Source organism: Aquarana catesbeiana, linkage group LG08 (assembly GCF_042186555.1).
Source record: "Aquarana catesbeiana isolate 2022-GZ linkage group LG08, ASM4218655v1, whole genome shotgun sequence".
NCBI lineage: Eukaryota > Metazoa > Chordata > Amphibia > Anura > Ranidae > Aquarana > Aquarana catesbeiana.
In genome coordinates this window covers 50042695-50055163 of record NC_133331.1, presented here as the reverse complement: position 1 = coordinate 50055163, position 12469 = coordinate 50042695, and the positions used below count along the sequence as shown (strand labels likewise).

General features: G+C 42.8%; 1 protein-coding gene across 1 annotated transcript in view; it reads right to left on the bottom strand.

Annotated features, from left to right (window-relative positions):
• The window catches only part of LOC141105744 (pancreatic lipase-related protein 2-like), a 165537-nt gene that overhangs the window by 75185 nt on the left and 77883 nt on the right, over positions 1-12469 (bottom strand). Inside the window, exons 4-6 of the mRNA XM_073595825.1 lie at positions 11455-11580; positions 10680-10814; positions 10002-10110 (exon numbers count right to left, since the gene is read on the bottom strand). Of these exons, the coding sequence (XP_073451926.1) occupies positions 10002-10110; positions 10680-10814; positions 11455-11580 (370 nt within the window). The remainder of the gene's footprint in view (positions 1-10001; positions 10111-10679; positions 10815-11454; positions 11581-12469) is intronic.

Here is a 12469-nt window from a genome sequence, read left to right as displayed (position 1 = left end):
CAATTTTTCTGCCCCTGTTCAACAGGCACATGTAATTACAATTCTTGATCTAATATTTCACAGCAGGGCCCGTTTCTGCACCCACCAAGAGTAACTGTGAGGACTTACAATGTTGTGGCAACACCACCACCACCACCACCAAAGGCCCAATTTTTCTGACCCTGTTCAACAGGTGCATGTAATTACAATTCTTGATCTAATATTTCACAGCAGGGTCTGTTTCTGCGCCCACCAAGAGTAACTGTGAGGGCTTACAGTGTTGTGGCAACACCAACACCTAAGGCCCCAATTTCTGCAGAGTATATAGGGCATGCCCCTACTTTCAAACATCCAACTTACAAACGACTCCTACTTGCAAACGGAAGGAGACAACAGGAAGTGAGAGGAAGGGAAATTCTCTCCTGTAAGAGTTAATATGGGAAAAACGTGTCTCCTTTCCACTAATGCTTTATCACCAATCCTTGTTTCACTAAAAAACCCAAATTGTCAAAAAACCTTTGTCATTGGGACAGAAAGTGAGGTAAAATCTTCTGAAGAGGTGCACAGACAGCAAAACAAATGTCACAGGGGTGATAACCCTTCCCTATGTTTTCCAAAAAGCTTAAAATAGATGTTTTTGCTGGAGCTAAACACGTTAAAAATGTACCAGTTCAAAATTACAAACAGATTCTACTTAACAACAACCCTACAGTCCCTGTCTTGTTTGCACTGCCTGTATACTGCTGTTCAGAGTATACAGGGCCTGGGGGCCCCACACCTTTCCATTTTTAATTTGGGTGCAGGGTTCCCCTTAATATCCATACAAGACCCAAAGGGCCTGGTAATGGACTGGGGGGTGGGAGGAACCCATGCCATTTGTCTCACTGATTTTCATCCATATTGCCAGGACCCGACATTCAGGGGCGTAACTAGAAATCACAGGGCCCCATAGCAAAATGTTGTATGGGGCCCCCCTGCAAACAGCCCCCCCCCCCCCACAAAAAATAACTAATTCCATTGAACAACAGATTACCACACTCGATTTTTTTTTAGATTTTTTTTGTGCAGCCTGCAGGACATTAATACAGCAGTTACTTGACTCCAGTGCAGGACATTTACCCCCCTCCCCCCACCCCCTACCATGCTGTATATTAGAGAACAGACACAGTTTATATTCCTCTGGCCGTATAACATCACTGAATGCAGCATACTTACCTGTGTGAAACGTGAATAATCTCTCAGTCTGAATCTGTCTCTCTCTGGCGCTCTGCAATACAGTAGGTTCCTCCTCCTCAGCGGCGCTGCCTGGCTCGGCTCCTCTTGGTTGCAGCAGGCTCTGCAATAACTCTCGACGCTTCTCCCTCCTCAGGCCGAGTGACGTCACGCCGCTGGGATGGGGATGGCGTTGGGCCGGTGTTCTAGCTTCTGTGCAGCACCAGGGACAGTCACAGGAGCTTGCCGATGCCACGACCGCGTGTGTCGCTATGGCAGTAGTTCCGCCACTGCCGACATTACATTAAAGCGGCAAGCAGTTTTAAATGACTTTTATTCCTTTAAAAATGTCATTTTGTGCAGGGACTGTTCTAAGCACAGGAAACACGTGCCACTTTACAGGCATACTATAGACACCCACCAGGTACGATATATATAAAGGAATATTTCACTTTTTTTATTCACTTTAAGCATCATTAAAATCACTGCTCCCGAAAAAACGTCTGTTTTTAAAACTTTTTTTTGCATTGATACATGTCCCCTGGGGCAAGACCCGGGTCCCCAAACCATTTTTAGGACAATACCATGCAAATTAGCCTTTAAAATTAGCACTTTTGATTTTGAACGTTCAAGTCCCATAGACTTCAATGGGGTTCTAACGCTCGTGCGAATTTTCGGTCAGTTCGCAGGTTCTGGTGCGAACCGAACCGGGGGGTCTTCGGCTCATCCCTACTGGTCAGTATATAAATACAGAGAGATTCCCTTTACTTAGAGTGATGGTTTGTCCTTCCCCCCAATCCCCTTCCCCGCACTATTTAAGGACAGGGACTGCACATGTATATGACCATTAGTGGCAATTGATCCTGTAAGCAGCGTGGGAGGGCAATTATCATTCGCACATATATTTTTGTTAAAGTGTTTGTCAACTCTAACAATGATCTTCTCCTATTTTCTCCCTTTTGGTCTGTTAAATATAGCATTGAAAGTGTTTTGTTTGATAATTGCTAAAAATCCTGTTAGTTCTCATAGAAATCTTGTGAGCTGATAATTTCCAGGATCTGTGCCTTTGCTACACTCTTATCAGTTACATTGTTCTGAGCTATCTGTGGACTACAAAGCACTTCCCCCTTTGCTTTAGAGAAGAGAAAGGGGGGGTGTTCTGTGATACTGGGTTAGGGAGACAAAATGACTCCTCTATAAATTAAGTACAGTAAGAACAGAACAGGAAGGGCATCTAAGGGCTGCAGCCATAACTAAGGCCTGACGGCTGAAACGCGTTGGCTGTTTTACAGCTGTTTCATGTAATTTAAAAAAAATGATATTGCCAATTGACATTTACCCGATTGGGGACAGTCCCTCCAGTGGTTCACAGTACATAGATGTTTCAGCAGCCTTTTAGTCTGAGCACCGGGTAGAGCTGAGGATTGAAGGAATGTAGCAGCACCACTAAACCTCTTTGCATCTAAGGGCTGTAGACAGGGTCGGGTGGCAGCATCTGCTATACCTGAAGTGTATGGTATCGCTTGAGTTAGCAGAACTAAAAACTAATACGGCAATCCTATGATCACTAATTCACTTTTATATTTTTCTTCAGTGGTCGCTGTTTACTACTGACACTACGGGAAGCCCAGTATAGAAAAAATATGTGCTCTGCCTTGGGCCCCAGGTGCCATCTGGAACTGGAAAGCTTCTATACTTCAAGTATTTTGGAAAAAGCACTGCCTATGTGTTCTTCCTTTGCTATCCTATATGGCAGAGATAATACTTGGTTCGGGACTAGTATGTTGCAATATATTACATTTTTCCTCTTGGGTTTAAATATGTTTTAATGGAATTCTTCAAAAAGAAAGTAGTATAGTTTCCATAGAAGAACATTGCCAACTGGAAGTTGCAGGTGAACAAAAATCAGAAATAGGAAACATTAGTATGCAACAGATATCCCTATGCGATGTTACAATTGGTTGGAAACCAAGAAGACAAACACAATGTGTATATAAACACCATAAATATGGTAACTCTTCTATTAAATGAAATAAACTATATGTGAAAAATATAAGAGTGGTTGAGATGGGTGTCTGATCCGCATATGACAAAGGACTGTGTGGCAAGAAGTAAATAATAAACTTTCTGTCACCACAGACAACACATACAGAGTGTATATAAAAAAAGATAAATGGGTGATTAGTCCATTCAAAAAATAATATGAAAAAAAGTCTCTTAAAAATAACAGTTCATATTCCCAGTGATGTGATTAATTTCAAGTGATGCTATTTTTTAACTTCTGTGCAATAAACAAAAAGATGACTTGTGCAAATTTTCAAGTGATGCATCTTAACCGCAACTCCTATGCAGCAAAACAAAGTGACTTCTGGTGCTCCCCCTTAGGTATATGCGCTCGCCAGAAGCCCTCACCCCTGCAGGGGTAGAGAGCGAGTAGTATATGTGGTATGTGATCTCCAATCTTGGTAACCCTGGGGTCAATCCTTTGTTTCACTCCAGATCAAGGTGCATGCAACACGGTATCTACATGTAAATTAAAAACGGGCATCCATAGTTTAAATTCGAAGAATCATTTTATTTGGCACAATTAAAAAATAAAAAACTATTTTCCAACAATAGAAAAAGCTAGGTATTACCCTAGAAAGTGTGGCACTTTCTAGGGTAATACTTAGCTTTTTCTATTGTTAGAAAACAGTTTTATTATTTTTTAATTGTGCCAAATTGGAGATCGCATACCACATATACTACACGCTCTCTACCCCTGCAGAGGTGAGGGCTTTTGGTGAGTGCATATACCTAAGGGGGAGCACCAGAAGTCTCTTTGTTTTGCTGCACAGGAGTTGCGATTAAGACGCATCACTTGAAAATTTGCACAAATTTGCAAAGTCACCTTATTGTTTATTGCACAGAAGTTGAAAAATCACATCACTGGGAATATGAACTGTTATTTTTAAGAGACTTTTTTTCATATTATTTTTTGAATGGACTAATCACCCATTTATCTTTTTTATATACACTCTGTATGTGTTGTCTGTGGTGACAGAAAGTTTATTATTTGCTTTTTGGCGCACAGTCCTTTGTCATTTGTGGATCAGACACCCATCTCAACCACTCTTATATGTTTCACATATAGTTTATTTCATTTAATAGAAGAGTTACCATATTTATGGTGCTAATATACACATTATGTTTGTCTTCTTGGTTTCCAACCAATTGTAACATCACATAGGGATATCCGTTGCATACTAATGTTTCCTATTGCTGATTAATAATTGCCTTGATCAGGTGGTATTTACATAACCATTAGCAGCGCCATTTCCCTTTTTTGAGTTATAACGTTTTGGGCACCACCTAGTGGTGTTTTTTTGGGGAGGCTGCAGCTATAGATTCTCATCCTAAGCGCGGAATCCTCTGTTTATATAAAAATCAGAAATATGTTTGTAGCACCCTCAATTTTTCTTTTCAATAGTTTTTTTTTGAAGTAATCAAATATGAATATAAGAAGATACAAAAAGGTACATAGCATAGTGTTTCTAGCATAATGTTAGAAAGAAAGCTGCTAACAGGTTCGGTTATTAAGAGACACAATATCCCCTTCAGCTAAAATGATGTCATTATCCTAGTAGGATTATCGATTATCGTAAGTTGGAGATAACCCTGTCCTAGTTATCCAAATACATGTCCTTAACTACTATCTTCAAAACAAATAAGAAGGATGTAATGAAGTGTGGAAACAAAAAAGACCAACTATTAAGACACCACATCCCATATGTTTACTAATGAGGAAGAAAGGGCTTTAAGGCATAGAGCCTTGGGACTTTTAAGGTGTCAATATTCAGAAAATCTAATCCAAGTGGAGATTTGAATAAAAGAAATTTTATTACAATTATTTAAAAAGCCTACATTAAGGCCAAACGCATTACAAAAGTTTCCAAAAAATATTTAAAAAATACAACAACAATTCATGATGCAGATACCACTTATTTGGTTGTTGGGGTCTGCGGCCCGGGAGCTTATCGGAATCCAGGAGCCCCCTTTAATAAGGGGGCCCCCAGATCCCGGCCCCCCACCCTATGTGAATGTGTATGGGGTACATCGTACCCCTACCCATTCACCTAGGAAAAAAAGTGTCAATAAAAAAAGGGTGTCATTCATCGGGTGTTTCACAGTTACAAGCGTAATCTTTCGATACGTATTTATTTTTTAGGTAAGGTTCACAATTTTTGCTATGATTTAATTTATAAACTAAATATTGAATCAATATGTATAACTGACATATATCATACAGATGCAATATTCTATAATATCTACAATATGGCGTTTAATGCATATTGGATTCCTCCTTACGATAAATATTTGCTTAACTACTATCTTATATTTATACTCATTTATTTACTTTCTTTCTCTTTCTATGTAATATTTCAGTTTTATTAATGGTACCACACAGTCTCCTGAAGAAGCTCCACAGAGCGAAACATGTTAAGAAAATAAGTGGTATCTGCATCATGAATTGTTGTTGTATTTTTTAAATATTTTTTGGAAACTTTTGTAATGCGTTTGGCCTTAATGTAGGCTTTTTAAATAATTGTAATAAAATTTCTCTTTTATTCAAATCTCCACTTGGATTAGATTTCTGAATATTGACACCTTAAAAGTCCCAAGGCTCTATGCCTTAAAGCCCTTTCTTCCAAAAAAGAAGGATGGCCAAGTAAGAAGAGCTTGGGAGGAAAGAGAAATAAAATAAGAACCTAGAGATGAGGTACAGACAGATAAAGCTAAAAAAAAGGTTAAAGACAGAGTGTGCTTCAGGGTTTTTCCACAGATTAGACCTCAGTGTGGAGGCTTACAGGGGTTGATGGGTAAATATATTTTTGTGACTCATGGTAGTTGTCTGTATGAGTCTGTAATTGGGTCGAATTACTCTAGGTCATGCTAGAGGGCTCTACAGGGCATGTCTCTGGTACCTCCCTCTGGTTCCAGAAGCTTGGAGAAGCTTCTGGAAGTTAGTGGGCAGAGGGTAGGCAGTCCTGATCTGTTTACTTGAGGGAATCTGGCCAGTCTCTAGGTAGAAGGCACTGGCAGGATGGCTAGATCAGCCCTTATATTTTGAGCGTGGTCAGCAAGGGAGTCGGGTGGAAGATGGAGTGCCGAGGTTGCTGTCGTGGAGCTGAGGAAAGGAAGAAGAGGAAGCCTAAGAAAGGAATCTCTGTTACCTTTGGGTCTTGTGCAGAAGACATCCTGACTGGCATAGGAGGATCTGGACAGTAGGAGGCCTGAACAGAATTCTTGCCCAGTGCAGCAGGAATCAAGGGATAGGGTAATTCCCTTAGCACACCCAGAGGAGTACAAAAGGAAAAGAATGCCAGACGTAGCATACTTTCTTAGAGACAGCGTTGAGCTTAATCATAATCCTAGGTGGTCTGGTAGTCAAGGCAGCCAGGTGGGCTGGTAGTATCGGCGAGTGTAAGAACTGTCTGAGGTTCTACTGAGGAGACATGATACTTCAGCATACAGTTTGGAACTTTGCACTTTTTCACTAAAGGGGACTGAGAGCTCCTGGTTTGTAAAGAACCCTGCCATTGATTCATAGAGATTGCGACTATGAACTGTTTTTTTTCATGTCAAGTTGGGCATCCCATAATCCCTATACCCTGTCTAAGTTGTTTTTCCCCGATAAAACAACAAAAACAAGCCCATGGATGGATTTCTTGTGTCTGGATGAGAATTGGAAATGTGTGTTGCCTGGCTGTGCAGGAATAGGGGGAGTCAAAATCCAGCGGCTCCTGGGGGGGGTAGTGCTACATGTTTATTGCACACTTAAAATGATTATAGCATATTAGTGCACTTGTGACCACAGTTGAGTACTGGAAATTATATGTTTTTTAATTATAACAGTTAACTTTTAAGGAAAATATTTTAGTGGCCTGTCTCCTTCTACTTGGTCCAAGCAGTTCTGATACATAGATGCCTCTGTGTATCAGCACTGCTTGGACTAAGTAGATGTACAAAAACTTGCCTCTAAAAATGACCTGTTATGCAGCGTACACACAGGCAGACTTTTGACACTGGTCCGACGGACTTTCCGGCAGACTTTTGACAGACTTCCGACGGACTTTTTTTACGAACGGACTTGCCTACACACGACCGGACTACAGATGGACTTGCCTACGCACGACCGGACTTTCTGGCGGACCTAGTTCCCGACGGAGTTACGGCGGACTTTCCAAATGAACGGACTTGCCCACACACGAACAAGTCCGTTCATTTTGAACGTGACTCGGGTACGACGGAACTAGAAAAGGAAGTCAATCTCGCCGCTTTTATCGGCGAAATTGACGCCTTGCGAGTCCCGTTGTGGTGAAAATCTGGCCCTTAGGTCTGGTATGGATTTTAAGGGGAACCCCCTACTCCAAAAACATGGTGTGGGGTCCCCCCAAAATCCATACCAGACCCCTATCTGAGCACGCAGCCCGGCTAGTCAGGAAAGAGGGTGGGGACGAGCGAGCACCCCCCCTTCTGAACCGTACCAGGCCGCATGCCCTCAACATAGGGTGGGTGCTTTGGGGGAGGGGGGGGCCCTGCGACCCCCCCCTCCCCCAAAGCACCTAGTCCCCATGTTGATGAGGACAAGGGCCTCTTCCCGACAACCCTGGCCATTGGTTGTTGAGGTCTGCGGCCCGGGAGCTTATCGGAATCCAGGAGCCCCCTTCAATAAGGGGGCCCCCAGATCCCGCCCCCCCACCCTATGTGAATGTGTATGGGGTACATCGTACCCCTACCCATTCACCTAGGAAAAAAAGTGTCAATAAAAAAACACACTACAGAGGTTTTTTAAGTAATTTATTAGGCAGCTCCGGGGGTCTTCTTCCGACTTCGGGGGTCTTCTTCTGACTTCGCCGCTGTCTCCAGCCTCTTCTCCCGGGGTGTCCGGTTCTTCTCCCACTCTCCGGCCTCTTCTGCTGGTGATCGACCTCTACTCCCGGTGTCCGGTTCTTCTGCAGGCTCCTCCGCTATCTTCTGCCGCTCTTTTGCTAGCGGTGGCCTGGACTTCTGGGTCATCTTCTTCCCTATTCTTTTCTTCCGATGTTGACACGACGCTCTCTCCCACTGTAATGGTGTGTGAGTGCTCCGCAATGACTTATATAGGCGGTGACCCCGCCCCCTTATGACATCAGAGTCCCAGTGAATGCTGGGGCTGTGACGTCATAAGGGGGCGGGGTCACCGGGTGATGTTGATGTTGTTCGGTCCGTCAGACCAGTATGGTTGAAAAGTCCGCCCGTGTGTGCATAAGGGTAAAATCAAGTAACAGATTTGATATGACCGTTTATAACAACCATTTTTCAGAGGTTGCTAGAAGTTTTCATGAGCTATGACTTCCCATTTGATGGTGCCTACATAGTTCCAGGGCCAACACCACTTGGCAGAGCCAGTAGCATGACACCAGTGATCTTTTTTAATCATCTTTTTTACAGAACTGTCTGTAAAAGTGGAATTCTGACCACCACTTTAAGGGTTGTACTTATCCTACTCATTGCCAATGTAATGGGCAATTCTTTCCATTGACCACCAATGAGTTTACTGTGAGAAAGAGATTTTGGTGCTGACTTCACATCACTGTTTAATTCTGGGTAGACAGCAGCATTCAGATGTGAGTTATTCTCATTTTACTGTCCTCTATCTGTTTTGCAGTGGCGGCCGGTGGTAATTTTTTCTGGGGGGGGGGGGCGGCAAACAGTACCACCACCCCCCTGACCGGTCGGGTCTGGAGCACTTACCCCATCCACTTCTGCTGGGCTTCACCTGTGGCTTCCCTTGCTCAGCGGCGGCTTTTCCTTCCCCTGCTCGGCAGCAGCCACCCCTTCCCCTGCTCTCCACGAGCATCGCGACAGCTTCCGTTTCCTCCCTCCTCCTTGGCTGCCAATTGGGATTCTTCTCTTTTCAGCCAATCGGAAAACGGGCCACTTCTTATTTCCTGAATTGAGGATCAGTGTTTCAATAGCGAATATTCATTTGCTGTTGTAACACCTGGGTGAGCTTGTGGCGCCACGCTCTGCACCATGAGCCTATCCTATTTTGAAGCCTATTAGAGCCTCTGGCTCTAATCAGGTGCTTCAAAAAAACACCCCAGCCGCTGTAATTCATGCACCCGATGTTCTGAAAGGGGCAGGATGCATGAATAGGGGGTCACCCCCTATTCATGCAGTGTATTATAAAGCATGAATAGGGGGTGGCAGCCGTGGATCATAGAACAAGAATAGGGGGTGACAGCCATGGATAGAGGGGGTGGCGCACAGGCACCCCTACTGGACGGGCCACCACTGATCTGCTGTATGAATTTGGCTCTCGGTGAGCTTCATTTATCTGCAGTTTAATGTTTAATAAGGAGAGGTCCTTGGAGACCCTATGCCGTTACATTCTTTGCTGGATCAACACACAGCTTTGGGTGTTTTTTGCTGCTGTGATGGCAGCTACTCACTCCGGTGAGTTTGAAATTCAGTTGGTGGTGGGAGATCACTGAAGCACATTTATGTAGATCTGTTACACCAACATTGGTGTTACTGATTGACACTTGTTCACTACCATTGGACATTATATTGTAATTTTATTTGGACTTTATTGGAATAATTTTGTTTTAAGTTTTTTTGCTTTATATGAGGCACGTCACTATTACTTTGCACTATGTTGCTTTAGTAAGGGTTGCCCGAGACCTTTAAATTTATTTTATGGGTTCCTCTAGAGTAAAAAGTTGCAATAAGTTTTAGAAGAAAGAACTTAGGTGTGCTGTAAGTCTCCATTTGAAGGAACTCACCGGTTATTCTGCCAATTCCAGGGTGGTTCTTCCCAGCTTCACCCGCTGCATGTGCCCCCAGACTGTGCCCAATAATGTGGACATTAGATGGAGAATAGTCAAAAACATCCTTGTAAAGAAAGCACAAAACATACAAATTTTAGCAAATAATTTTCTTAAATCTTAACTCCAACCAAACAGCTAAATACACATATGAACTACGTATTTGGAAACTGTTTTACCTGCCAAAGGAGACCTGTAGTAGGACAGTGTGTATGCTGCTGTTGCTGGTCTCTACTGAAAATGCTAGTTGCATAGCTGTCAGTTCCAATGGCTTAGGTACTTTCTGACTTGGAATAATCATGCAGGTGTTCTGACCTTACTTTGATTTCCCTGACCTGTTTGTTCTGTGCCACTGACTTGGAGAACATTACAGCCAGGAAACTAGCATTTTGGGTAGCAGGTCAGGAATTGAAGCTTATTAGTTCTCACACCACAGGTTTTCTTTATAAAATACAATTATAAAATACAGAGGGCCAGCAGCGCTATGCCACCTATTGTGATATATCGGTGAAAAGATAGAAGACAAGTTCTAACAAACAAACTGATAGTTTTGCTTTGTTATTTTTCTTTGATAGCTAAAGTATTTTTATATTGGCATGCAGAATCTAAGAATTAAAAAGAGGTAATGTTTGCTACCTGGAGAATTTTCGTGAAAAAAGCCACCTCAGCCCCCACAACACGGATATTGTTTGAAGCTTGAGTGTAGAACGTCAGAGAGCCACGGCGCCAATCTACGCAGATACAGTTCACGTCCTCAACTTTTAGCATGGCCTGGAAGCAGAATGGTTACAGATTATGGTGCCATTGGTGATGCAAAACAACATTTAGTAAGTTAGAGAGGAACAGGAGAGCCAAAAAAGTCTAAGACATAGAAGCCACTAGACCCTGAAACACCCCTAATCTCCTGCCCACTGTCAGGGTTTAGTGAGACCAGAGCATGTAATTCAGACTCTCAGAGTTACATTCTCTGAATCATACCAGCAGAACATGGTGAATGACATCCAGCAGAACATATTGGAGTGACATCCGGCAGAACATGGTGGAATGACATCTAACAGAACATGATTGAGTGATATCCAGAAAAACATGGTGGAATGACACCCAGCAGGGCCTGGTGAATGACATCCAGCAGAATATATTGCAGTGGTATCCAACAGGACATAGTGGATTGACATCCGATCCACAGCATGGTAGAGTAATATCCAGCAGAAAATAGTGGATTGACATCCAGCAGAACATTGTGGAGTGTCATCCAAAAAAATATGGTAGATTGACATCCAACAGAACATGGTGGAGTGACAGCTAGTAAAAAATGGTGGAGTGCCTTCCAGCAGAATATAGTGGAGTGACATCCAGCAGAATATGTTGGAGTGACATCCAGAAAAGACATTGTAGAGATGTATCTACAGACCTGGCACATCTGGATCATCCAACTCTTCTCGCCATTGTCCAGAAACCCGTGAATAATAAATCGTGTCTTCCGAAAAGTTTTGAAATTGGACTCTTCAATCGTCTTGTATTGGATGGCACTGATTTCCTGCAGAGGAAAGCATGGATAATAATTAAATACAAGACCTATACAAGGAGCACAATTTGTATTAGCGTTTGAACTACACTGAAAGTGTATTTAAAGCTAAAACGATTGAATTGAGTGTGAAAAAGTTGGACCCCCTGTCAAATACCCCTGACAAATATCTATTTCTTCTCTGTGCCCTCTCTGAGGACCCACCCTCTCTATTTGCCCTGGTGTCACCAGACAGAAAGTGTTGGTAAATCCAGAAAGTTATCTGTGTGAAGTATAGCTGGTTGTTAAGCAGCGTGCCAGGAAGGCGGCCGCAGCTTCCTTAACAACTGATGACTCATCAGCTGTCAGCGGGCTTCCCCACTGACACCTCAAATGTAAGCTAAACAATACCAGAAATAAAAAATAAATTAAAAAAAGCGTGAAATCCCCCTCAATCCATACCAGGCCACATGTCCTCAACATGCCCTACCCATTTGACAAAAATGTGTAAAAAGTGAATAGAGACAGTAAACATGTTTTGATAATTCCTTTATTAAAAAATAAAAACTTTTACCCCGATGTAGATCCATCTCATGCCACTTACTGTGCTGCAGAACCAAAAAAAAAACCTCTGGCCTCGTCAACTGCTTCCCACGGACTGCCTGTTCCTCCATCTCAATCCAGAGAGAAATTATTGTGGACCTTTTAAAATTTGCAGCTACACATAATTACTTCTGGTTGGGGGGGTTTACCTGCAAAACAGAAGTGTGGCGATGGGGGCTAAGCATGCCCATAGTGTGGCTAATTTATTTATGGCCAAATGGGAGGAGGATGTGATCTACGTCCAACAAAGGCCTGAATTAGCCAGGTGGCCATGATATATAGATGACATCCTCCTGCTATTGAAGGGAGACCCCACCTC